General features: G+C 44.0%; 1 protein-coding gene across 2 annotated transcripts in view; it reads right to left on the bottom strand.

Moving 5' to 3' along the window:
* Nucleotides 1-25,035, bottom strand: part of Abcc2 (ATP binding cassette subfamily C member 2) — a 54,009-nt gene extending 28,974 nt beyond the window's left edge. Inside the window, exons 1-15 of one of the 2 annotated variants that reach the window (XM_060389951.1) lie at nucleotides 24,873-25,035; nucleotides 23,988-24,161; nucleotides 17,008-17,133; nucleotides 15,598-15,732; nucleotides 15,278-15,385; nucleotides 14,685-14,740; nucleotides 13,781-14,012; nucleotides 10,058-10,221; nucleotides 8,836-9,013; nucleotides 5,818-6,072; nucleotides 4,710-4,775; nucleotides 3,368-3,505; nucleotides 2,780-2,926; nucleotides 1,040-1,124; nucleotides 311-377 (exon numbers count right to left, since the gene is read on the bottom strand). In XM_060389951.1, the coding sequence (XP_060245934.1) occupies nucleotides 311-377; nucleotides 1,040-1,124; nucleotides 2,780-2,926; nucleotides 3,368-3,505; nucleotides 4,710-4,775; nucleotides 5,818-6,072; nucleotides 8,836-9,013; nucleotides 10,058-10,221; nucleotides 13,781-14,012; nucleotides 14,685-14,740; nucleotides 15,278-15,385; nucleotides 15,598-15,732; nucleotides 17,008-17,133; nucleotides 23,988-24,161; nucleotides 24,873-24,902 (1,961 nt within the window). In that variant the 5' untranslated portion in view covers nucleotides 24,903-25,035. Of the gene's footprint in view, nucleotides 1-310; nucleotides 378-1,039; nucleotides 1,125-2,779; nucleotides 2,927-3,367; nucleotides 3,506-4,709; nucleotides 4,776-5,817; nucleotides 6,073-8,835; nucleotides 9,014-10,057; nucleotides 10,222-13,780; nucleotides 14,013-14,684; nucleotides 14,741-15,277; nucleotides 15,386-15,597; nucleotides 15,733-17,007; nucleotides 17,134-23,987; nucleotides 24,162-24,872 lie in introns of those variants that run through there. The other variant, XM_060389956.1, reaches the window with a different exon arrangement.
* Nucleotides 25,036-27,465: the final 2,430 nt, after the last annotated feature.

Genomic DNA, 27,465 nt, shown 5'->3' with positions numbered 1-27,465 from the left:
GAGAGAAGCTAGAGTCTAAAGTTCAGGACCTGCACTTTCTTCAACTATTATCTGGAGGAACAAATATGTTCATGGATTCTTAACTGAAGACACAGAGGCTCGCAGCATGAAAGCAGAAAGAAAATATAACCTTGGAGAAAGGATCAGGTTCTTTACTCTCAGCTCACCTCTCCAGAGTATAGCCTGAACTAGTATCCAAGAGAATACAACCTACAGTCTTTTCTGGTGTCCAGCTACACAGAATCTTCTGAAAACGGGGTAGGGCAGGAGGGTCCTAAGGAAGAGCTGGAAAGCAAGGGGACACACTCACTCTCGGATTGTGGCTTCCATGTCCCGGTCCCAAGTAAAAGAGGCTTCTGAAAACTGCACAGCTTTATCTATCGAAAGGGGGAGGGGGAAATACCGTTCTTTTAGGTACACATAGGCCCTCATGTGACCATCAGCCTTCCCTCAGCTCATGGTCTCTGATTCATCTACCAGCCTTTGAGATCACCTCTGTCAGGTGCTGAGCTTGTGCTAGCAGGGGGCAATGAAACTAAACTTGGGATCCCAGATTTCTTGGACCTCTAGATGCCACCCCCAACCCCCACCCAGCATCCCCTGACCTCCCACCCCTAATCCTCCATCTCTGGCCCTGTGTTACCTAGTCCTCTGTTCTATGTGAATTCTACATTCTCATTTGAGCCCTCCCCATTTTGGACTCCAGATACTGGCTATGGATGCCGGAACCTGTGTTTTCAAGCTGCCTTCCCAATCCCCTTACCCAGCTGACTTACCAGTCTGACTTCTGTTTTCTGGGTCCTTTGCAGGACTCCCTGTTTCTCCAGAAGAGCTAACTGTGCTTTGTTTAGAGACCTGGCTGAGCACTTTTCTTTAGTTGAGAACATAGTTTGTATTGCTTCCTGCACAAGGCTAATCAATTGAAGATGGATTTCCTAGCTCTTTCTTTTCGTTAGCTGCTGTGGTTAAGCCCTGCCTATAAGTAGCCTGGTGCCAGCACTATGAATAGTTTGTGGAACTAATTTCCAAATTTGCCTACCAAAATTGTTGACACGGCGAATGGCGGATGTATCCAAATCATCTCCTCCCAAGTACTTCTCTATCCGATCTACAGAGACGCTGGCCTAGAGGACACAAAAGATCTCAGGAATAAGAAACTTCAGAAACCCCGCCAGCACAAATTGGAGTCATTGGTTTTGTTGTGGTTTTGGTTTGATTTGGTTTGGTTTTGGTTGGGTGGGGAGGGAGATGAGAAAGAATCTGGAAGGAGTTGGGGGAGGAGAAAGAATATACTCAAAATCTATTGCATGAAATTTTCAAGGGATAAGTGAAAACATTATTTAAAAAAAAAAAAGAATTGGCCTTATGGAAATAAAACTAAGTGGAAGAAAAATAATTCAGTAACAAAACACAAGCAGGGAAAGGACTTTGACTTGGAACCTCTAAACCACTACCACAGACTCCTCCATCCCTCAGCCCTGCAAGCCATCCTACACTAGACAAAAGTATATAAAGACAGCATTTCAGCCTTCAGAGACTCAGGTAATTCAACTCTGGTGCTATTTCTCTCCAAACTGTGGTCTTATTTCCAGAAACTGTCTACCACTTCCTATGACAGAACCCTACTTCTGGTAACGGAGCCCCAGCCTTGCCCCTTATTTAACTGAGTCTGTGCTTTGATGAACCATCAGTATTGTAACTGACCCAGCACAGCATCTTTAGAGGAAGTGGCTGAAGATGAAGCTGTAGGAGGTCCAAGTACAGAGCCAGAACACGAGGACTTGGGAGGTTTTCAAGGAGCACCGTGCGGATGGCTTTTCTTGCCCTTCCTATCTTCCGAAAAAGCTGTCCTGAGATTGTTTTTCAGAGATATCCAGCCTCTGAGGAAGAGCGAGTCCTTAACTGTTCAGCTGCTTCATGGATCAGCAACTCAGAGACAATGTACTACTGCCAGTGTTACACCATCTTTTTGGTTCGGTGTTACACTGGGTGAAAGGAAATGAAGGGGTGAGCACCTTGACTGATCTTACTTCTATTGTGCGTGCAATGAACTACATATAAAGAGTGCTGTTCCCTCTCTAGTCAAACGGCTACCCTCTCTTTATTCCCTCTAAGACAAAAAGGTCTTCCCTTTGACCTCAGTCCTTATGGGCATAGGTGTGCTACCTCTCAAATAAATGCAGGTCAGCATCGTACCCCAAAATTTCAGTCCTGGCATCAATCTCCCATCTGCCCTTTGGACTTCCTCTTAAGGTCTAGTCCATGGTGTTCTCAGTGACTATGGTCAGTTTTCAGAACATAAGACATTGCCTCTGTCCCATTCGAGGATTCGAGGTTTACTGAAGTCAGTTTTGGGCTCCCAAACTTATTACCTCAAAAGAAATCGGCAAAGACAGGGTTTTGTTTTGTTTTGTTTTTTTCTTTTCTTTTGTGCCTTATTTACTTAATGCTATGTCAATACCTCAAGAGCTTTAGAAAGACGAGTCTGGGAATACGGCTCTAACCGGCCATACTCATGGAAGTCCTATCATTTGCAAGATTGTCTGCTGTGAAGTGGGTGGGGTTAGTATGATGACCACATTTTAGTCAGACAGCCAAGTAAACTGAGGCTCAGATTGCTTAGGATTTTACTAGGGTCAAGCCACTTGCCTCCAGAAACCAGACAGACTCTTAATTTAACATTTTCCGGTAGATGCTACACATGAGATATAGCAGGCTATATTTGATGTGAGCTCCACTATAAGGCAATCAAGCAGGTAGGTGTGGGGTCTTTGTGTACCTGAAGCATGGAAGTGATCACCATGGGAAGCATGGTGAGAGGAAAGCGCAGGATGTTGAACAGCGTGATGGAGGTGAAAGCCTTCTCTGCGTCCAAAATATTGCTGCTACTCACCAGGACATAAACAGAAAATGTGACCACAGACACCTGGGAAGAACAAGGTCATAGGAAACTCACTACTGAAATGGTCCAGACCTCTCTGTGCTGTTTCAGCAACACTGTATATCAGGGTTGAAGGGATGTTAGGGAGTATCTCAGCCTCTCCAGATTACCCGTCAGAAACTTGATCCCGTACAGGAGGAAACACCTCTCCCAAGGTGACAAAAGTCACTCAATGGATGGCTAAGGTCGGAGCTTGGGCCCTCTCTCTCTTTCACCACACCCACACTGCTTCCCCCATGAAGACGGGTCATTCTTGGAGACCACATTCGTGGTGAACGCTCTGAGCCCTCACCCAACAGCACGGAAAGGGTAGGACTAGAGATGGGGTTGGGGGGATGGTGACCCAGGAATTTAAGGAAGGGGGAACAGGGGGTTAAGTCTTTGGATGCTTGGACTGGATGTCAGGCTGTGCCCTCCCCTGCTTACCAGCACTGGGGTTAATTGGAGGGTGAAGATCATCACCGTCTGCATCTGGCCAAAGCGCAGCAGGTTCTTGAGTTCCTTCTTCCGGAGGCCATGGACTTGCTCTTGGAATGAAGGCTCCCAGGCAAAATATTTCAGGATCTAATGGGTCAGGGAACGGCAAGATTCACATTGTGGCCTGAAAAGCTGTATACAGTCCACCCTTAATTTAGGACAAGCTACCAAAATCTAAGCTGGAAGCCTAGATTATGGACTGTTTATGGAGAGGTAGCTTATGTTTATTGACAACCTGCTACATGGAGAGCATCTTACACACTTGACTTGACTTTTTTTGACAAACTGTCCTAGCTTGCCTGTTGAAATAAATTTGCCAAGACACAGAACTTGCCATGTTAAAAGCTGGAAATTTCTGAGCAATTCAAGGTAAATTAGTGATCCCACTCTTGTAGAGCACCGTTTCCATTCAGGCAGTCAAGAAACGGAAAGCAGCACGTTCTACTGGTAGAAACTTTCACTAATAGAGTAGACCGAGGAGGTGACAGAACATCTGAACTGGAAGAAACTGGCTCTGACGCCCCTGGCACCTGCATTCACATGCATGCGCATGCATATATGCAGACACACATGCAGGCCCAGGGAATGTGATGGGGCGGGGGAGACAACGTAAGCTCCAGAGCATGGGGAGGGTGCTGAGAAGCACTGTTTTCCACACAGGATGTAGACTCGTGAGTGCACAGCAGCTGTCCTTATCTAGTGACTGAGCCTGTCAGCGTTTCCCTACGAAGGGGGGAGGGCTCACAGATCCTGCTCAAAGCTGAGAAGCTATTGATACTTCATGAATGCTGGGAAAAGGGAAATAATTGTCCTTCAGGTATGTAGCCAGGGTAAATTTCCATAATTGAGTCAATAACTCTAGATTCACGTACATACAAACAATCCTAGTTGAACTCAGTGGATTATATAGTTTTTTAAAAGGTAGGAAATTAGAAGGGGCATGGCTACAAGAAGAAAGGAGGAGTGAAAGGGAATGGAAGGAGAATGGTGTATGTGTGTGAGGGGGTAAATATAATCAAAATTTGTTATAAAATTGTCAAGTGGAAATTTATTTTAAAAAATTTCTGCTTAAAATGTAAAAACAAATCATTTAAGGTAAATAAATAGAAATCAATTTTCAAGAGTATCCGGAAGGAACAGAAGAGAAACAGGAGGCTTGTGGGTAAATGAATCAGGAGTCATATGACACTAAACAGGATGACAAAGTCACAGCATCTGTCACCATGCCCAGAGGACTTCCTCTGTTTGATTTTGGGTTTTTTGTTTGTTTGTTTATTTGTTTTGTTCTTACCTTAATTCCATTGAGAATCTCATTCATGATTTTTAAACGTTTGTCTTTATACTTCATATTTTTGACCTGCCAAGAGAAAGAAAGACAGAACCCAAATGTACTTACAGATCACCTTGTCCATCTTCTTCCTGTGGAGAGAGCTGGGGCAGTGCCTAGGTTTGCTGCTGATGGTAGTGTGGCTGCCACTGACTAGGAACTGGAGGCCCCAGTGACGGCATTTATTTCTCTCCAGCTCTTCTCGTTTCTAATCTGTTTCTTCCATCCCTACCCTCTCTCCGACTCTTGACTATGCCAAGCTTGTCCCTACCCATCCTCATTTATCCTTTGCCTGTGCTGTCTCCTCAGATTGCTCTTCCATCGCTGTTCAAAAGGCTCACGCCTTCATTGTCAGGGTGTGGCGCTCAGAGCTTGGGTTTAGATGCCCATCTCACAGAGAACTCCCTTGACCTCCTAACTGAAAATATCTTCCCACTCACTATCATTTTTCACTCAGTTCTCTGTGGAGTATTCATCATGAGCTGATTTCTCATCTCCTCCCCCCACCCCCTTAGTTGTCTATCTCTCCACCCTGGAAGCAGAATATAATATCCACGAGAGTAAGATTTTTGTCTGACTTGTTGCTGTGCCCTTGGTAAGACATGCAACAGAGTTTTAAGACAATATTTGCTACTACATGAATACAAAGCCAGTGACTGAATAGATCTCATGCTCTAGGGAGTCCACCTACTCAAGCTGTGATTCCTGGCAGGGCTTTGAACTGTCTGCCTGGAGGGCTACCACCTGGTAACAGCGGGATGATTGTCAAGACATAAACTGAAAGTTGGGATTACCCATGTGACTGTTAGGCGAAGTTGGTCTATTTTGCTATGATGGAGAAGCAAGGTGGTAAAGATCACTTCTGAAGGAAGCTCAGAAGAGTTAGGTGGGAAATTATGTACTGAGTGACTGGTCAGAGGCCAAAGTGGAATAGAAAAAGCCAAGTACTTTTGGGATGGTAGAAAGTCTTCCCATAAGCTTTGCCCTTCCCCAGCTCCCGCTAAGATTTAGTAGCAAAAGTCAGAGTTCAGGTGTCTAAAAGGCACACGCACACAGATGACCCTTCTTTTACCTGAATCTTTCTGCCCTTGCCAGCCAGTAGTCCATTAATTGGGATCAGGAGAACCATTACTCCGATACCTGCTAAGACCGAAGGCCCCAGCTCTCTCCACAGGAAGAAGATGGACAAGGTGATCTGTAAAACACTGGACCATACCAAGTGGATGTAATTGGTCACATCCATTAACTTCTGGGAGTCTACAGACATCAAGTTCACCGTCTCTCCAATGGTGTACTGCCTCCTGGTCAAGTTAGATAGGGTCAGGGCCTAAAGGGAAAGATTAGGATCGGGGTCAGCAGATAAGGCCAAAGATCCTGAGGAGCAGAAGAGGAGAATACAACAGAAGGGTGGGTTGCACATAGACTTAACCTCTCCATAGGCTTCTTCTGTCCCCGCCTCCTCACTGTGCTATCTCACCTTTAACCCTTTCTTCCTCTTGTTCTCACCTTCATTAAATCCCACCCACCTATGCACTTCTTTGCCCACAAAATTCCCATCTATCCTTTGTGTCAGCTTACACGCAACTTTTGAAATGACTACCCAGACACCCAAATTTACAAGAGTTACTTTTAGGAGTCCCAGTAACGGGTTTGTATTTAACTCTTTATTTTACTTTAATTATAATGAGCCGTGGTTCTATTTTTTTTTTTTTTTCTGTTATTGACCAGATATAAATTGTGAGGACAAGTTTACACATTCACGCATTTCACTATTGTATCATAGGGTTTTCAATACGGGAGGATGGGAGGAAATGAAAGATGGAAGAGAAGAAGGATTAAGTCAGCATTGTTGGTTCTCGCCTTGTAGACTTAACACTTTTATTAGGTTTTATTTATTTAGTTATTTAGTGTTATAACAGGAGTTCTAACTCCTGGTGGCAACCATCTTCCTGCTGGGCCATAGACTTCTGATGTGGCTAACTCACTATAGAAGTTGACACCTGTAGCCGCAGTGCTCAGGAGGCTGAAGCAGGAGAGTTGCTGGTGGGTCACAGCAAGCCTGGGCTACACAGCACGTTCCAAGCCAACCTGAACTACGGCCTGAAGTGCTATCTGTTATGGTTGGTTTTAGTGTCAACTTGGCACAGATGAGAACAAAACTCACAGTGGAGGCCTGTTGTAACCAGTTTAACCTGCTTGAACTCTAGAGCCACTCCACTGAGACCCTACTTCAGTTCTTAGCACCATTGTAGCTCTTCTGGTAACACCTGCTGTCGCCTTTAACATATCAAAAGTTTAGCATACCAGAAGCCATTTTACCTCCCAGTCCCCATCTGGAGTACTATGTAAAATGAAATTCAAGTTCCCAGGCTCTAAGTCCCTGAGGCCAGGATTCAATTCAACAGTTCAACACTTACTGCTTGGAATAGAACAATAGAGATAAATGCATGGTCTGCTGGAGTTAAAACTGCCATGTTCCTTACTCCCAGAAGCTGGAAAGCCCCCAAGAGCTCTGCTCTCCTAAATCCCAGCTTAAAGTGCTTTGTCTAGCTGCAACACACTGGAAACAAAATCGATTATATAATGCACCCCTTTCCCGCCTACACCTGGTACCTGGTTATGGTTTTTTTGTATTAAAAAAACCTGCCTTAGAAACAGACTGGCGTCATAGTCTGGCTCCGGAGTCCAGACTGTGGCCCTGACCAGTCAGTCTTTGTTCACCGTTCAACAAACTTTCAACAGTCTGAGTCTGGTGTTCGAGTGGTCAGTATGTGGCTATTTCTGAACCCACAACAAACAAACAAAACAAATACAAACAAACAAACAAAAAAAGTAGAAAGTCTGCCCTAAAGAACTGTCCTGACTGCCTTAAGATCAGGGCCAGAGAGATGACTCAGCAAATAAAAACCAACTCCTCTCACTCAAACATACCTACACATACACACACACATATACTCACATACACACCTACCCCTCCACAAACATATCTACACACATACCTGCATACATACACACATATACCTAATATACACTCATACATAGTCACAGTCACAAATATAAAATAAATGTAATTTTGAAAATTTAAACCATGTATCAGCAGAAAGATGAGCAAAATCTAAGTAAGTAAGTACATAGGCAGAGGGAGGTTTGGTGGCCCACACCTTTAATCCCAGCACCCAGGAAGCAGAGTTCCAGAACAGCCAAGGCTACACAGACAAACCCTATCTTGAAAAACCAAAAGAGACAGGAAAAGAAGTTGCTAGGCTGGGGACATAGCTCTGTGGTAGCATCCTTATGTAGCATGCAGAAGGTCCTGGGCTTGGTCATCAGCACCCCCTAAACAAAACAAGAAACACGAAGAGAGGAAAGAACCAGAAAAAGAAGTGTCTAGGTAAAATATATTCAAGGGGATGGGGCCATGACTCATACAGCATTCTAACCCCACTCTCGCTGGTAAGACTGTGATTTGGGACAGATATGCTAGGCCTTTGAACTGTGGCAGTAAGTACTTCAATCAAATGTTGATGGTCTAGGGCTGGAGGGATGGCTCAGTGGTTAAGAACACTGGCTGCTCTTCCAGAGGACCCAAATTCAATTCCCACCATCCATATGGAGGCTCACAAATGTCTGTAACTCCAGTTTCAGGGGAACTGATAAGCACGCATGGTGAATGTACATACATGCAAACAAAACACCCATACACATAAAACAGAAACATTTTAAAAATTAAATGTTGATGATTTTAAGAGTGTGACCCACGCACCTTTTTTTTTTTTTTCCCTAACTTTACCTTATTTTCTGAGGCTTTTCATTTTGTCAGGAAAGGTAAGGAGACAGCTGTCTAAGCCTTCATGGCTGAATGTCAGACCCTGGGCCCCTTGGCAGCTTCTTCCTAGGATGCTCAATATCACACACACACACACACTCCATGTTTTGATTTCCAACAAAGCATTTAGGGGAACCTTATAACTAGTCAAAACTAATGCTGACATTAATTTTCATTTCTATCAAATTTTCCTCCACCTTGGAATAAATGTTCGTGTTTATTAAGTGGTTTTTTGTTTTGGCTGTACCGGACGTAATCGCTCACCTTCTTATATACAGAAGCTATGACCGTTGTCCGCACACTCATTCCCAACATGAAACACATCTGAAAATAACCCTGAAGGCAGAAGGATTGGATGGCAGCCACAGCAAACATTAGGATTGCACAGATGTAGCCGACCCACGGGTAGGTACCAGGGTCTTTCACAAAGGCAATGAGATATCTGCAGGAATAAAACCAAGAAAGTGGTGCTCATTAGGCCTCCAAGGGCCCCTCCTCCTACTCAGGACAGCGGAAGCCTCGCTTTTGACTATAGGTGACGAAACAACCAGAATTGCCCCTAACACAAGCTAAAGTCACTTGACAGGAGAGAACCTTAATTTAGAAAATGCCTCCATAAGACTGGGCTGTAGGCAAGACTGTACGGAACTTTTCCTGATTAATAGCGAGGACCCAGCTAATGATGATGGTGCCACCCCTGGTCCTGGGTACCATAGGAGGGCAGGCTAAGCAAGCCGTGAGGAACAAGCCAGCCAACAGTTCCCCTCCAGGTCCCTGCCCTGTCTGAGTCCATGCCACGACTTCCTCCCCAACTTGCTTTTGATCATGGTGTTTCACCAAAATAATAGTAACCCTAAGACATCTAATCCCAGCACTCAGGGGCTAAGAGAGGAAAAGCAAGAGTTTAGTGTCAGCTAGGCTGGGCTACAAAGAGGGACTCCAAAGAAGAAGAAGAAAGGATCTTTAGAGAAATTTTTACACGTACACATCTGTCACTGAACGTTTCAGCCCTGTCATAGAGAGTGGGGTCCATCAATTCATTTTTAGACAATGTAAGCTCACATCCATATGAGGTAAAGGGCTCTCTAGCTGTCTGCTCATGCCCTGCAGTGGCAGATTGCAAAAGCCTGTCATGAGTAGCTTGACCCCTAGGAAGGTGAAGAGAGTTACATCTGGAGAGATGAACTTACTCACTCTCTCAGGAAGCATGCTGCCCACCTGCTAGCTGCAGCTCGGGTCATACTAGTTCATTTTAACAACAAAGAGTCTAATGTGTATGTGGCCTCCTCGGAGGAGAGGTGGACAGGAATGAAAGAGTCTAAAGTGTTATCTAATATCTGGAAAACTGCCTTGGGCTTTTCGTGTACACAAAGCTGGAAAGTGGAAGAAAAATCGGAGCCCAGTGAACACTCTTGCCTACATATAAAAGGGCAAAGGGGAGGTGGCAGAGAGAGTCCTGCAAGGACAGCAAGTCCTGGGCACTCACTTCAGCAGCTGAGGACTCAGAAATAGAAGAATATCGTGTATTAATTTCAGTATAAGTGACTTCAGGAACACCACATAGAAGGTTTTGAAGAGGGCCTTGACCAACCAGGATTTGGGAAAGTCTTTTGTGGTCTCAGACTTCTTTTTCTTCTTTTTAGTGTCTTCCTAGGAATAGAAACAAAACAACCATGTCCACAGAACTGTGCAGGGCAAGGCTGGTGAGACTGTGCTCTGAATGGCTCCAGGTTTCAGCAGGCCGATGAGCCCATTACCCTCTTTGTAGAGTTCTAATCTTCTCTTCCTGTCCTGCCCACCCACCTGCTTCTCTCTCCCCCTTCTAACTTATATCATAATCTCTTTTCCCCAAACCTTAGCACAACTGACTCCATGATGGAAATACCATGAAACTCATAGACAGTGCCACCTGCAAAAACAAAAACAAAGACCTAATCCATTAAAATCCACAGCTCTGGAAAAGTCTCTAAATGTCCTAACCTTACTTTTTAGCTTCTGTAGTTTCGCTTCTGGCCTACTGTTCTTCTTAACTAAAGTATCTCAACGTGGCTGTTGCACTTAAAATCTCACCCTTGGGGATACACTGGGATCTGAACACCCGGTGCAGTCTCTGACTGACTTAACCCCATGTCCGAGCAGTCTTCTCTGGTGAGTGCTCCAGAAGTGATACAGTACAATGTCCTGTGTAAGGTCCCAGTACAGGGGTGGTGAAGAGGAATACCACGTGAAAATAAGGACCAGCCAGACTCTGAGTGGGGCACAGGTCCTGGGCAACTCTGAAAATGAAAGAATCTGCTGATCTGTATTTTGGATGCTCAGAAGTCTTTTCTGCTATTCCTTCTGGTGGTTATGTTAAAGTCTGTGGTGGCTTTTTTTTTTTTCCTTTGAGACAGGGTTTCTCTGTTTAACAGCAGCCCCGACTGTCCTGGAACTTGCTCTGTAGACCATGCTGGCCTTGAACCTACAGAGATAAAGGCGAGTGATACCATGCCTAGTTTGTTGTGGCTATTCTTGGATTTCAACTGGACTACATCTTGAATTAATTAACTAAAACCCAAAAAAATCCCTCACCAGATCTGTGAGGGATTCTCCCCTCCCCCCTTAACTGGATCATTTGAAGTGGGAAGATTGACTTCTAATCTGGATCTTTGAGGTATGAAGACTTGTCAAGGGCCACGCAGCAGGAACAGCGAAGCAGCTTTGGAACTCACGGACGGCAGCCCACCAGTTAGCACAGCCACGATGGGTTGGGAGGCAGAGCCCTGAGCACTGCCTATCTTGAGGTTTATGCTGTTTTGAAGCATCGCTCTGCTTGTAGCCCTTGGTCACCACATCCTTTATAATCTATGAGGTGTATGAAAACTCTAAGGGGGCTTCCAGCCCCTCACTGGGCAGTATCACTGTCACTCACAATAACGATGCTAGATCCTTCTCAAGCATTGCTGCTGGAGCAGATTAATGATTCAACCACCACCCTTGGACAGAGCCTAGAGACAGATTGTTAGCAATGACCACCACCCTTAGAGAGAATTTGGAAAAAAACAGATTGTTTAGTAAGATAGTTTTGTTAATGGCTCTGATGTAGAAAATCTTAGGGAACAACTAGTACACTCTTAATAGCTGAGCTAGGAACTTTTTGAGGTTAGGAAGCAAGAACAATACCCCAATTTAACACTAGCTGAGGGTTCTTTCGCTCAAGCTGGGCTTGTGATCACAAAGTGATAATTGAGTTCTTGAACCCATTTTTGCCCTCAGCTTCCTGATATGATTTAATAAAAATTGTTCATGAGCAGATGTGCACCTTGAAGATTTAAAGTGGAAATAACTGATTTTTTTTAAATAAAAGTTTAGATTTGTGATTCTTTTAAGATTTCTGTAAGATTACTTTTTAAGATAATTGATTCCTTCTTTGTAACTGCAAATTCCAGCCTGCGCTAAAGAGAAACTGGCTGAGAAAATGACCTTGCGTGCTTTCAGTTTGTTAATCTGTAATAAGCTGCTTAATTACAAATGTATGTGGGTTCTTGGGAATAATCTGTTTTTTTCACAGATAACATGTAAAACATTTGATCATGGGAGGGTATTGGGGAACATGCTTTTCTATGTATACTCTTTGTAATCCTTCACTAAAAAAATAGAACATAATCACAGTGTAATTTTCATACTGCTTGAAAGATTTTGCTGAGATGTATAAGCTCTGGGAGGAAAAAAAAATAAAGTTGGTTGAAGCTTGTTTGTTGGAGCTTGCATTGCTTCATCCATTTAGTGTGTGTGTATGAGGTGTGCATGATGTGTTTTTTATTTCTTCCCCTTTTTTCTGGTTTCTGGCTACTATCAGTAGCAGCCTCCACCAGTTACAATCAGTTCTGGCCTAGAGGATTAAGTTTGCACTCTCAGAAAAAAAAAAAAAGTCTTCTGAGTGATAAGTTGCCAACCCAGTGCCTCAGTCTACCCTGACCTGTGGAAGCTGGTCTTCCACAAAGACACACCTTTAATCCAGATCTTCTGAGGTGAGAAGATCTACCTCTGCTCTTGGCCACACGTTTTGGGGAAGTCTACAAAAAGGACATGGAAGAGAAAAAGTCTCCCTCTCTTTGCCTGCTTTTTCTCACCCTCACTTGCAAATTCATTCCTTTACTGGCATTAGAGCCTAGTTCTGCAGGATTCCAGCTGAAGACCAGCTGAGGCATCCGGCCTTGTGGACTGAACAACTACTGGATTCGTCCATTGTTGGACTAGCTGGACCACAGCCTGTAGGCCATTTTAATAATCCCCTTTCTGTATATTTATATGTAGAGATGGAGTCCTTCCACACATCGTTATTCTAGAGAACCCTAACTAACACGCAGCCCCAGCTCTCGGTATCCCAGCATGCGCCCTTTGGAATTAGGACCTGTGTGAGGGTAAGCAAACTAGTCTTTAAGACAGGCTGTGATCCAACAGCGCTGGAGCCCTTAAAGGAGAAGAGACAGCGATAAGGTAGCTACGTGACAATTGTGGCAGAGAATGGGATTATGCACCTACGAGCCAAGGAATGCCTAGGATTTCTGGTAAAATAGACACACGTCTGTGCTCAGTAAACATGCCTGAGTAAATGAATTAGTAGATTAGCTACTAATGCTAACTTCTGATACAGTGCAGCTTATAGTAATGAGTGTGTGTGCACGAGCATGGGTGTACACACACACTCACGGAAGGGGGGCGGGGGGAGAAGAGAGAGAGTTTGTGTCGGAGTGAAGGTTGCAGGTGTGGCTAAGCGTGCGCAAGGATGTCAGGACAACCTTCACCTTGGCCTTGTTCACCTTGGCCTTCTTAGCTTGTTTGAGACAGGGTCTCTTCTCTGCTACGTGAACCTGGCTAGCTGGCCTGAGAGCCTCCGAATATTTTCCTGCCTCTGCTTCCGTTTCCTGTAGGTATGCTAGGATTACAGATACTTGTGCTACTGTGTCTAGCTTTTACCTAAGTATCCAAACTCAGGTCACCAGAGTCACGTGGTAAGTGCTTTTACCCACTGAGCCTACGAGCCATCTCCCTAGGCCTGAGGAAAATTTCAAATATATTCAAAAAGAGAAACAGCAGCACATTAGACACCCACACACCCACCACTCAGGCAGTGAATTGTGCAATGTTGAAAAGAAAATGTCAGAAACAGCACTGCTTCCTGCCTCAGACATACAGCACATCACACAGACCCTTGTGTCAGAGTTACCAGGACAAGGACATCTTGGCTCTGACTCTGGTTCTTGTCCAACCCGTGCAGCGCAGCCTCGGGGTTCCGCTGGGACTTCTGCCGCCGCCTCTGAAGAGCCTGCTTGGCCTTCTGCAGGTCCTTCGTCATGAACGATTCCAATTTGCTGACGAGTGACTGTGCTGTAACCCCTTCATCAACCTCCCAGATATCTTCCACTGTCAGTGGATGCTTGTAACCCTTCAGAACCGTGCTGAAACAAGAATGACCCACAGGCTGAGGCCCTACGCGCCATGCCAGTCCGCCTCTGTCACAGCCTATCCTCCAGATGGGGGACAGAGGGATGAGGCTCTGGACTTCTCTGCTGCTCCCCTATGGACACCTCCTGGCCCTGCAACTGACAGAAGCGTGGGGAGAGCACGGAGACAAGAGAACGTGTTACAAGACAGCGTGGAGGGGAAAAGAGAGGCTCCGCTGACCCCAAGGCAAAGGGGTCACCTCCTCCTGCGCCTGCGCCTTCTCCTTCAAGCGCCTCTCTGCACCCTGGCATCTGCCTGAGGGGTCTCTACGACGCCCTCAGGAGACGGACTGATCTCTGCTGCCTTCATACCATCTCTCTGGGTTAAGCCGCCTCAATCCAGGGCCGGAGAGCATGAGCGGAAAACTGATTGCATCTTTATTTTTAACAACTCATAACCGAAATCCAGCCTTTTCTCCTCTTGGCTACCAGTTTTTCCACCTCATTCTACTCATCCAACAAATGGGGCTGAATTAAACTGACCTGTACATGCTTAACACTCTCAGACTTTAAACGGAATTAAAATGGCGGCCACAGGAGGCATTTTTAAAAATTGAACTTTTCTTCACTTTCAGAGAAGTGAGCATATTAACAATATAGAAAACCCATAATCCAGGCACTTCCTACCTGTCAAACCAACTAAATGTAATGCTACTCAGAAATGAAGCCGTGGATGATGGATTCTGAAAAATAGAAAACGTTAAAAAGTGAATCAATTGGAAATAAGAACTCCATGGGACTCTAAAATTAGAAAGCAACTTCTAGACCTAGCATCAGAAACTGGCTGTTCCTCGGGTGCTGGCTGGTAAGGCGGCTCTAACAACCAGATTTTCTGGCAGAGCTCTGTGAGTTAGCCGCCTGTGAGGAACACTTACAAGTGAACAGGGAAGCCGGTATTTCCACATACCTAGTATTCTGCTTCTTTATACACAAAACATTCTACACTGCAGGTTGAGTAACCCTTATCTAAAATTTGGGACCAAAAGTGTTTGGAGTTTTGAAGTTTTTTCCAATTTGTGATATTGTACAGTTTTGGGTTTTTTTTTAATTTTCAAATTTGGGGGATTTTTGGATATTAGAGTTTTGGGTCTGTGATATTCAATCTGTACCTCATTATGGGCTCACAAGACCTCCATGAATCCCAGGCATCTCCAAGTTACTTATGTTCGGGCACCCTCCGGCTACATTATTATACAAAACTAAAGTATTTAGAGTCTCACTTGTGATGAGTCACTTGATTCGGAAAAGGCTGAAAGAATGAGGATGATCAGCTGGAACCCGTACGAGACGAAGTACAGGCAGGAATAGGCCATGTTGGACTTGCTGTCCTGTGGGAGGAGGCAAAAACGGCAGAGCGATTTGTCACAGTCTATACAATTCATGTGCACCAGAGCTTACGATCAAGGACTATCACTAAGCCCTTTGGCATAAGCCTATCCTGGAACTCAGATTACTTGAGTCCTCTCTGACTCAGAAGGTCACACACACACACACACACACACACACACACACACACACACCCCGCCTTCTCCTCCTTTACCTGCAGGAGTGCTCGGATCAGAGTCTGAAACTGGAACGTGCCGCAGAATAGTGAGAGAATCCAGAATGTGGACAGGAACCAAGAGTTCTTCTGTACACACCATTGCCTGCTGTGTTGGACCACCAAAACCAGGAGCTAGAGGAAAATGTACACAAAACCCTGACGAACAGCGTCACCACCAAGGACGGAGAGAGAAGGCCGTTAGAGAACACGGGAGGAAATGGGAGCTGAAGGAGGGGACCGCGGAAGCTGATGAATGTCAAGCTAACAGTTCTCTCCTGGTACTGTTGGCCACTCCCTTCTGGAGTTTCATCTCTACCCTTAGGTGGGAAGTTAGCATGGAAGTAGAGCATTGCCGTTGACTCTCAGTGGAGTTACTTTAAGAGTGATGAAAACCCTTTCAGGACACAGGAGATTAATATCACAAGGAGGGCAGGTTGAAGAGGCGGATGCTGGTGAGTAGGGGTTGGCTGACCACAGCTCCATTCTATAATATTGGTCTAGGAAAGTCATTTTTTAAAAAATACCCAAACCTTGCCTCAGCATTTCCTCAATTTTCCTCAAACATGTCGCTTCCCAGACTTAGTGCTGTCCTAGCACTATTCTGGAGGGAGAAAAGCCACGGTTTGTAGCAACTGTCTACCGTCCTGGCAGAGACAGGGCTGCTGTGGTGGATCTGAAAGTCAGTGCATGAAGAGTTGAGAAAAGATCAACCCGTCAGCTCCATGTTAGCTGATTCCAGGACTCCACACTGTCTGAGCGGTGACCACCAACAAAGATTCCTGGGGCCTGAGTGACAAGGGTGAGGGGAGCCCAAGGTTGTACTGGACACAGAAAAAATCACAGGTCCTCACTTTTGAGAAAGTTTGTAAATCCAAACAGTTCTGTGTCAGTTCCCTTTTTTAATATGATAGCAAAAAATATGGTATGTTCCTCTCCCCAAATAAAGCATGCCTACAGGAGAGGTAGAGCTTCTTTCTCACTCTCCTCTTTTCCATCTCTGTCTTTTGAGATGGGCTGGAGTAGAATGCCTCCCCCGCCCCCTCGGAGGATTACGGGTGTGCCTTGCTATAGCTGGTGCAGCAGTTTCTGATATCAAACTCATATACAGCTTTAGACTTTGTGATTTGATTAGCCATCAGCCAATAAAAAATAATATTTACAACATTTAAAATTTAAATGGAAAATTTAGATGGCAAGATATGAGGGAATAAGATCAGAGAAGGTTCTAGGGATTAGGACTCAAATCAAGAAGAAATTCGCCTCACTCCTCTGAAATGAAGCTGTATTTCTCCGTAAATGCTTATAAAAGACAAGTGGGACTGGACTTAATTCACTACCCGAAAAGAACGTCTCAGCGGTTTGCGAGTTAGGAGAAGATAAATGAGGTGGCGGTGTGCTGGACCTTACCCACGTGCACATGTAGAGGATGGGGTTAGTATATCTAACAGGAGCGACTGTGGCTTGTCCAGGGTCTTCTGTGAGTGCGAGTGACAGGTCTATGGCTGCCAGAATGAGAAGAAACACAACGGACACCTGAGAAGAGACAAGACCCTGTTAGAGCATCCGCGGCTCCTGCGGTTCCTGCGGTTCCTGCAGCCTCTCGGAGGGGAACGCTTTGCCATGATGGACTTGCACAGTGGTACACAGTGATTCAAGCAACACACCTAATAAAAACCTCCAGTGTAAACACTTACACATAATTCCAGTAAGGATAAAGTTCTGACTGTGCCATGGTTACTGTTATCCCAGCGCATGGGAAGCTCAGGGAGAAAGATCACGAGTTCAAAGCCAGTCTGGGAATTTCTGCTTGTTTTGGGAAGATGCACCAGTATCTTCATCCCCAACTGAGGCACCTTTACGACTACCATCTCCCCTTCCATCCCCTGTTTTTACCCCTACCCCCCACACATATAGCAAAAAGTTAGTTAATTAGGGCCTTATTTCTAATAGTGAAGTCTGTGTGTATACAATGTACAAATACAAATACATGCATGCATCCATCACTCTCCGCTTTGCGACTGTAGATTCATTGTGACAGATGCCTGAAGCTCCCGACACCAGGAAGTTCCTGCCAGGATTCGTTTTCACCTCTGCACATAAAACAAACTCTTTCTCTCTTAAGTTGCCTTTTCAGGTTATTTTATATCACACTAGGAAAAGTAACTAAGGCATCAGGAGGCCAGGTATGTTTTAGAAGAAAACAAAACAAAAAGCCCAACTGCTAACAGTGACAGGTAAACAGCAGAGAAACCAAAGCCCAAAATAAACCTTAAAAAGGCAGCACTGAGAGACAGCCAGAGACCCGCCCGCTGCCTCCTGGTGCGGTGGCACCACACCACTACATGAACAAGTGTGTGGTGAAGAGATGGAAGAGAGGGAGAAGCAGAGTGCTTTGCGCAGTATGAAGACAGGAGGAATGGGAAAAGTGATGGTGGTGAGGAACAGCCCTGATGTGAGAGACCTGCGCTGACCCCTGACCCCTGCTGCCACCAGAGCCAGGACTGGGTCCAGGGCCCTGTGGGAGCAGGAGTCGGCGTTGATGCACGTGGCTCATGTTACCACTGAAGGCCGTGCAGATCTTCTGTGGGCTGGGCTGCCACCTGAAGGCTTGTTGGTGCCGTAGGCCCCTGCTGAGATGGCCCTACCCCTCACCAGCCACCACACGGTGGTGCCAGAGGTGATGTTGGCATGCAAAAGCTGGCCTTGCCCTGGTGTGGGTACTGGAGAACTGGCACCACTCCTCGCCTGGGCAGAGCTGGAGAGCTGGCCCCGATGGCGTGAGCGTGGGAGAGCTAGCCCAGCATTTCGCCTGGGCAGTGCAGGAGGGCCGGCCCTGGTAGTGTGGGCATGGGAGAGCTGGTGAGCTGACCAACTCAACCACCACCCAGACCCAGATCCGGGGCTTTGAGCTGGCCCACCCTAACACCCAGCCCATCTGTGAGCTGCTGGAGCACATGAAGGGGCGGGTCCCGCAGAACCTAGGCTGTTGAATCCCCGTACTGAGGACAACAACAGGGTGACTCAGAGGAGTATCGGTGAGAGTCCAGTATTGATTGTGTAACAGAAGCCAGAGGCCTTGAACCAGACCAATGGCAATAACATTTGCAAGTAAAGCTATTTTGGCAGAAGCGACACACCATTTCACTCTGCAGCTTCCATGGCAAGATTTTCTTTTTTTCCTTGAGGGGAGGAGGTTACAAGAACAGAGGGCAGATATGGAAGGACTGGGAAATGCGTGGTATCGGGGAGCATGGTGTAAAATTCACAAAGAACCAACAAAAAATGCTTATAAAAAAGGCAGCACGGAGTCTAAGCTAGGCCTCACTGTTGCCATGCTGGTGCTTCTGCCTGTCCTGCTGTAGCCACCTCATTTCTTCAAGCCCCCGGCGTGGCCACAGCTTACAGATACGAAGCCCCAGGGGCCTTCAGAAATACAGCTTCCTTAAACGTTCTTGTTTTGCCTCAGCCGTCCATTTCCTATTGGAACTCTGGTACATACTCAGTGGAACCAGAACACTTCCCCAGCTCCATAAGGTGAGTCAAAACCAGTCGTGATGGTCCTTTTCTCTTGATCTTGTGACTGCTTTAGTCATGGCTGATGTGCCACAGTTCTAGCCAAAAATAAGCAGAGGTAGTGTCCTGGTCGGGGTTACTGTTGCTGGGGTGAAACAGCAGGACCAAAAGCAGGTTGGGGAGGAAAGGGTTTATTCAGCTTATGCTTCCATATCATGGCCTGTCAATGCAGAAAGTCAGGCTACAGGAACTCAAGCAGGGCAGGAACCTGGTGCTGCTTACTGGCTTGCTCCCCATAGCTTGCTCAGCCTGCTTTTTTATAGAACCCAGGATCACAGGCCAGAAATGGCATACCCACACTAGGCTGGGCGTCCTGCATCACTCACTATTTAAGAAAATCCTCTACAGGCTTGCCTACAGGGCTGGATCATACAGGGGTTTTTTTCTTAATTGAGGCTCCTTCCTCTCCAACGATGCTAGCTTGCATCAAGTTGACATAAAATTAGCCAGCATGGCCGAGCATGGTAGCACACACCTTTAATCCCAGCTCTCAGGGAGGCAGAGGCAGGTAGATCGTTATGCGTTTGAGGTGAGCCTGCTCTACAAAGTGAGCCCAGAATGGCCAAGGCTACACAGAGAAACCCTGCTTCAAGCAAAAACAAAAACAAAAAATAAAAAAAACAAAAAAGCCAAACCAAACCAAACCTAGCCAGCATGGATAGTTTGTTGGGGACTCTGAGAAAAGTTTTCCTCATTGATCAAAGTGCTGTCTATAGCGACAGCAAAAAGAAGTGTCACAAGAAAAGACAAAACCTAATTTATAGAGGTTTGGACAGTCATTTCTCCAAAAAAAAAATGCAAATAGGAGTTTATATATGAAAAAATTATGCAAAATAAGAGTTTATATATGAAAAATGTGCAACATCATTAGTTATTAGGGAAATTCAGATTAAAACTGCAATAAGGAGGCTGGTTCAGTGGGAAAGATCACTTTCTATGCAAGCATGAGGACTTGAGTTCAAATCTCCACGCAGGTAAACAGCCAAGCATGGCTGCAGCATGGGCCCATTGCTGACAGTGAGGATGAAAGGGAGAAACAAGAGGATTGCTGGGGCATCCTGGATGCTAGTCTAGCTCCAGCTACAGTGAGAGACCCTGCCTCAAGGGGATGAGGAAAAGAGTCACAAGAGACCCAGCAGCTCCATTTCTAAGTATGTACCTAAACAACTAAAAAAAAATATAACACATAAATGTTCCCAACAGTGTCATTTAATATAGACAAAGTGAAAATAACCCAAATGTCTATCAGTTGATGAATGGGTTAAAAAAATGTGGTCTAGCTATATAATGGTTTTCAGTCAAGAATGAATGAAACGTTGACATACACCATAACTTGGAGAAGTCTTTAAAATGTTATGCTATGTGAAAGAAGCCATACCCAAAGGTGCTCGTATTCTAAGTCACACAGATGTAGAGTTACATTTATATATGAAATAGCCAAATCAAGGACACTGAGAGCCTGGAAGTGGATATGTTGCTGCCAGGGGCTATGACAGGAGATAGCAGGAAGCAACTGCTAGCGTTCCTATTTGGAGTGCGGAAGGGGTTCTAGAGTAGCTAGCAATAATGAACAGTAAGCTTGTATTTACTACAACAAAAATAAACCTAAAAAGAAGCAAAATGCCAACTCAGGCTGCAGCAGAGATCAACATAAAAGTACTTTGCTAAGTAAAATATTAGACACAAAAGGCTATATATTACATAATCTTTCATATTTGAAATGTCCTGAGGTAGGGAAATTCTACAAACAGAAAACCAGTCAGCAATTGCCAACGATTCGGGGTGAGATGGGGATGGCGAAGAAATGGAGAGTTACTGCTTGGATTCAGGTTGGTTTTAGAGTGATGAATCATCCCGGAATTAGACGGTGGTGGTCAACACATTTTGGAAAACTCTAAAAGTCATAGAATTTCCCACTTTGATTATTGAGTTTTATAGCACATAAACTATAATCTCAGTAGAGTGCCCGACACCTTTATTTGCCTCTGGATACTGACTTGATGGTTTTCGTGGAGCTTTTGCAACCATCCTACGTTCGGACACCAGCTTAAAAGGCTTGATACGCTGAGATTACAGGAAAATAGATAAAACCAAATCAGCCACCTGCCGATGTTTCCGGACCTCTCGTTCCTTATAATGATAAATCGCTTAATGACTAACTCAACAGAAATGCTGTGGTGAAAGCCTTAACTGATACGAACATATTCTTTAGCGTTAGCTCTGAGAGTGCATTGGTCATGTTTTCGTCACCACGGTAAAGAAGCTGACACAAACATCTTGTGCGATGGAAGGGTTTATCTTGGTTCATGGTTTCGGTTTATGGTCATTTGGGTCCATAGCAGCAATGAGCGTGCAGTAGCAGCCCCTGCCTGGCAGGACAGTGATATATGACAGCGTCAGTCTGGGATATATCAGAGTGATGTAATTATCAATAAACTCAATTTTCTTGCTAGTTTTCCAGAGCTTCCACATATTCCCTTTAATCATGGGAAACACGCACACGCTGCTTCAGTTTGCAACAGGAAAACACACAGTTGTTTAATGATTCACCAAGTAACTAATAGTCTTTGATTCTGATCTCTGACTTATTTAGAATTCAAAGACTTTCTAAAACTCAGCTTTCTTTTTTATTGTTACTTATTTTTGAGATTATAATTTAATTATGTTTTTTCCTTCTCTTTCTTCCCTCCAAACCCTCCCTGTTCTCTTTCAAATTCACAGCTTTGTTTTTCATTGATTGTGTTGCATGCATATATTTGTGTGTATATAAATATATATATATTTTTTAAACATAATCTGCTGAGCCATATAGTGTTATTTGTATGTGTGTCAAATGCAGCTTTCTATAAAGCAATGCCTCTCCTTGGCATTAAAGAAGAGGAGGGTACTATTTACTGGTATTTAATACTTCTCTCTCTGCCCAATGCTGCTTTTCTCAGGGCCTTGAAAGATACCCCATCTAAATCTGCCTATTATTGAAAGTGTCTGTTTCTACCGTTTCCCTAACCGAGAGGACACCAAACTTCAGTTCCAATATTTTCAGGGCTTATATCCCCCAGAAGCCCTGTCTTTCTACTGGATTTCTCTTCTGTGTACTTAGCTAAGCCTTTCCACCCTGGAATCAATGCAGTCTCTTACCTTGGCCTTACTTACTAAAGGTTTTCAGGACAAGTTGGCCAATGTCTTACCTTATGCTTCCATAATTGTCCCATAGTTTACTGGCTTCACCTCAAGTTTGTTTTTGCTGTACCTCTTGTTCTGACTTCAGCATTTACACAACTATCAATATTTATTTTTTAATTCAGTTTGTTCAATTACCTACTGTTTTCTTTGTCTTTCACTGAAGATGAGTCTTTAAACCAACCAACCTGGGGAGTTGGTTAATTGTTGCTCAAGCAGATTGACTCAAGTCCAGATGAGATACCATACTACAGCCATATCAACCCAGACCTCAGCTAAAGATAAAAGAAAAAAAAAAAAAAAAAAAAAAAAAACAGCGTCCAAAGGCAAGGAGAAGAAAAGAGACTGAATGGGAGAATGGGAATCTTCCCAGGAAAATGAATTTTTATTTCAGAATGAATTATGCTTCTGCTATTTGACAGGAAGACCCAATTGTTCTGAAAATTATAAGAAGTTAGATCTGTGCCTGCCACCCTTGGAATAGAGACCAAAAACTTAAAATATAAATTTCAAATGGGTCTCACAGACTGGATTAACATGGGTAGATTAAGATTGTGTGTGGAGTAACGCTTTGCTTTTTCTTCTCCATAGAGATTTTTCATTTCAAGTTAAACATAATGTTTAAATAGAGTGTTAACTCTATAAACTCGTGCAATGGAATAATACTCAGCCATAAAAAGGAAATTAAGCACTAAATATACTACAAAGATGAACCTTGAAAACAGCATGCTAAGAGAAGCCAGTCATGAAAGACTGTATGGTTCCTGCAGCCCCCAGCCCCCACCCCAGCCTTCGGCTTCCAACTTCCTGGCCCCCACCCCCAGTCCCAGCCTCCAGCCCCACCCCAGGGTGTTCATGTGACTTCTACTTTCATCACCTTTAAGTCCCAGGGTAACAATAGGCGACAAAGCTCACCAAACAAGACGATCTAATGGGCTTTTCTAAAAACCTCTTGAAAAATGAGGACAGACCGAAGAAGAAATGAAAAGCAGTGAAAGAAGCAGATGGTAGATTTTATAAGGTACCTTTCCAGTATGGCAAGACTGTTTACCTGGTTGGTCACTGGCTGAGATCTTTCATTCCCTCTGGGATTTCTGCTATAGGCTACGCTCTTCCCATTACTTCCCTGCTCTGACTTGTCCTCACACATCCTAACCCATCTTTCAGACATGACTGATCATCCTGACTGGTGAAATTCTTTAGAAAATTGTAAAAACCTTTTTTAGATCTAAGTTTTGGGAAATAAGTGGTGGTTGGATTGGTGTAAAAGAGATGTTATATAGTTAATTTGCATCTCAGAGTAGGTGCCAGCTGAATTACAGCCACCTGATTTATTAGAGCAGCTTGAAGATGGCTGACCCAGTGTTCACGTCTTACACTCATAAAAGATAATGCTAAGCTGACCCCTCATTTGTGCGCAGGGAACCCAATATCCACAAGAATTCAGACTCATACAAAAATCAAAGCTAGGAAATCTGGCCAGTGAGACAGAGGTGGGACCATCGAGTGGCTCTGCTTGAAACAGTGTTACCCCGCAAACTGGACAGAGCCTGGGACAAGGACACTAACCTCCAAGCAAATGCCTCACCTCTACACCAAGGAATTAGAGTTTGAAAATAGTGGAGTTACTATACCTGCTTAGCAATGTAGAATTTAGTTATTGATGATTTCTTGGTCCTGGATCTAAATACGCTGAAAAGCTGCCAAGGAGCGAAGAGCCAAAAAAAGCCCAAGGGAATCCACACGAGAACAGTTTGTTCAAAACAGAGTGGCAGGTCAGCTTCGGGTCTGTCCAGAAATGAGGAATTCTGGGGGACCAAAAGGAAAGCCTGTTGGATACATACTTGTAGAATCACAGCCTACTCTCCCATCATTCTCTCCGTGCTTCCCAGCGACTTGAATTCAACCCCACGTTTATATAACAAGCTTCACCCTTTAACTCCGGATTCTCATGCTCATCATTAATTCAGTGTATTATAGTAAAACAAGTCCACCGTTTCATGACCTTCAGTGGCTTCTCTGGCAACCCCACCTCTAAAAACTTATCTCCATGCGATTTTAAGTGAATTTCTACACTGACTAGTCTGCAGGAAACTCATTAAAGAATTTACAGGAGTCAGACGGAGCCATGTTGTGATAAATACATTCAGGGCTATCTGTAATGTCGTTCCTGCTCCTCTCAGCACTAACCAAGGTCACCAAACTCCAGAGCTCAGAGAACTCAACCAACATATTTGAACATGAAGCTAAGAGTTCACAGACAACTCTCAGAGCTCACTCTCCATCCACTAAGCTGCTTGGAAATCTGATCCGTCTCGAAAGTCCCTGCTAGCCATGCTCTACAAGGTACTACTCTTGTTCACCCCCAAACACCTGGCCCTTTCTCTAGTGCGTCTTTCTTTAAAGATGGTGTTACCCAATTCTAACTGTTAGAAAATTTACTGGTCCATACTGGTGGCCCCGCATGCCTGAGTTTAAGAAGAAGAAACAAGGAGAAAAAAAAAAACGTAATTTCTCACCCAAAAGGTAGAGTTGCAGTACTGCTCCATGCTGGTTTCCAAAGCACGTTGGTGATGAAGACCTTCCTATGATTGTGTGGTTTCTTCTTTGCCGTCTTCCTCAACAAAAGCACATGTCAACGGGCAGTGCACTCTCCCATTTCCACATCCTAGTTAAAGGCATGCCCGCTGACCTTTATTCCCAACAACTTAATAGTTAACTTTGCTGATTGTGTACTTATGTCAGTGGACAGGCATGTGACTGGGGGATCTCCAGAAAAAGGGAGGCTCACCACTCCTGCAGAGCCCGCCCCTGTTGTGTGGCATGCATAGAAGGAACCAATCGAAGATATTGATGCAGTTGGCATGACAGGAGCCCTGTTTCCTTTTCTCCTGTGGTTAGTTACCTACAGAACATAATAGAGGAACATGCATCTGTACACTCACAGTTTCCTTTCTTTGAACTCCATTAAGAGTTCACAGAAGGGCTGGAGAGATGCTCAGAGGTTAAGAGAACTCACTGTTCTTCCAAAGGTCCTGAGTTCAATTCCCAGCAACCACATGGTGGCTCACAACCATCTATAGTAAAATCTGGTGTGCAGGCAGAATGTTGTATAGATAACAAATCTTAAAAAAAAAAAGAGTTTACAGAAATGTTAATTATCCATTCCTCTGAATTTTTAATTAAGAACACATAATAAACATAAAACATGGTATAAAGTAATAGAAACCTTATTTGAAAAAAGGTCAAGTTATATAGAAGAGCAAAAGCACTGTGACCCAATGAACATAAATTTAGGCAACAAAATGTTAGTCTTGCTGATAGGATTACACAGTTTTCTTTTCTCTTATTTTTAAAATTTTTCAATAATTATCAAATATTAATTGTATAATAACATTTTAAAGGGCATAACGTAAAATTTATCTTGACCAGTTCTAAGTATGCAATTCAGCAAGGCTAAGTAAGTGGACTTACATTGTTAAACTAATTTCTAGAACTTTTACCTGAAATTGTATGCCAATTGTGTATTATCCCTTCTCTCCAGTAAAGACATAATATAATATAATGATGATAATATAAACAAGTTAATATAGTCTCTCTCTCTTTTTGTTTGTTTGTTTGAGACAGGGTTTCTCTATGTAACACCCTTGGCTGTCCCAGAACTCACTCTGTAGACCAGGCTAGTCTCAAACTCACAGTGATCTGCCTCTGCTTTCCATGTGCTGGAATTAAAGGTGTGCACCACCATCACCTGGCTCAATACATTCTTTAATACATCTTGTTTTTTGTTTTGTTTTGTTTTGGGGACAGGGTCTCTCTGTGTAGCCCCACTGGAACTCACTTTGTAGGCCAGACTGGGCTGGAACTCACAGAGATCCACCTGCCTCTGCATCCCCAGCACCGTCACACCTGGCTTTTATTGTTTATTGAAATAAGACGTTATGAGCTCTGCCATTCAGAACTAAGTTTACATTTGTGTTACCTACAAAAATAGTTCTAAGTAATCCTCCGGATTATGTGTTTACCATGTCAGTGGACATGTCTTCCCATTCTTGATTTAGGATGTTCTGGATTAAAATGACGTATTTGAATATAGTAAATATTTCCAAAGCAAAATGTCTAAAACTTTAGAAGATATTCATCATATATCACATTATCATTTTCTTCTAGTAAAATACAACATAAAAATGGATTTTTTTTTTTCCTAAACCGAGGGCCTTGCTACATTTGTCATAGCCCTGAGCTAGAAACTACAGTGGTAGACATCAGAGGCATTTAAACTCACATAGATATGTTACTGAGGATCTCTGGGCACAGGGTGGCCTGCCACCTCCCAAAAGTTGTGATAACTGACAGGGACCCGAGTGGGGATCCAGAGATAGTTCCATCAAGGGGGGAACAATAACTTACTAGACTTTACAAGGGTGTTGATTTCTAATGGGATCGATGGCATTCGGTTAAAAAAAAAAAAAAGCCGAGTATGTCAAGAAATGCCTGAAATGGTGATAAATCATGGCCACGAAATTCTCACAACTCTTCCCAGAAAGAAGAATTTGCATTCCCACTTTTTGAGTGACTTAGTTTGCTTTGATCAGGAAATTATGGCAGAAACAATGTAGGGTAGAATATAAAGCCCAAACACAAGAGCTCATGTGTTTTTCTTTCACTTTCACTTCATTTCTTAAAATGCTATACTATGGTGAGGACCTAACCTCCAATTGATTAGACACCACCTGGAAAACAGATCAAATAGAGTTAGGCAATGCAGCTCAGCTGCCCTGGCTGTGGTCCAAGATTGTAACTGACACCTTCCACGACCATCCGCCCACCAGCTGACTTTCCAGGTGGATGCTGACCCAAGCAAGGGTAATCCCAAGGGAGAGAACAGTCACATGATTGGCATACAGAATTACAGAAATATCATTATTACAGGAGGGTAAATCATTGTCTGAAGCCACTAAGTAATTCAGCTGCTTTTCTGCACTGATATTATCTTAGTATAGTTTTTTTTTTAATGCTGGCCATTGACCCTCTAAATTATTTAAATGATCAATAGCGAGCCTGAAAATTCCTGCCATCCCAGACATTACTTATTTTATTTTTAGGACTTGT

The sequence above is a fragment of the Meriones unguiculatus genome, chromosome 1 (genome assembly GCF_030254825.1).
Source record: "Meriones unguiculatus strain TT.TT164.6M chromosome 1, Bangor_MerUng_6.1, whole genome shotgun sequence".
Classification (NCBI taxonomy): Eukaryota; Metazoa; Chordata; class Mammalia; order Rodentia; family Muridae; genus Meriones; species Meriones unguiculatus.
The sequence above is the reverse complement of the archived record's forward strand: the minus strand, read 5'-3'. Positions and strand labels throughout refer to the sequence as shown.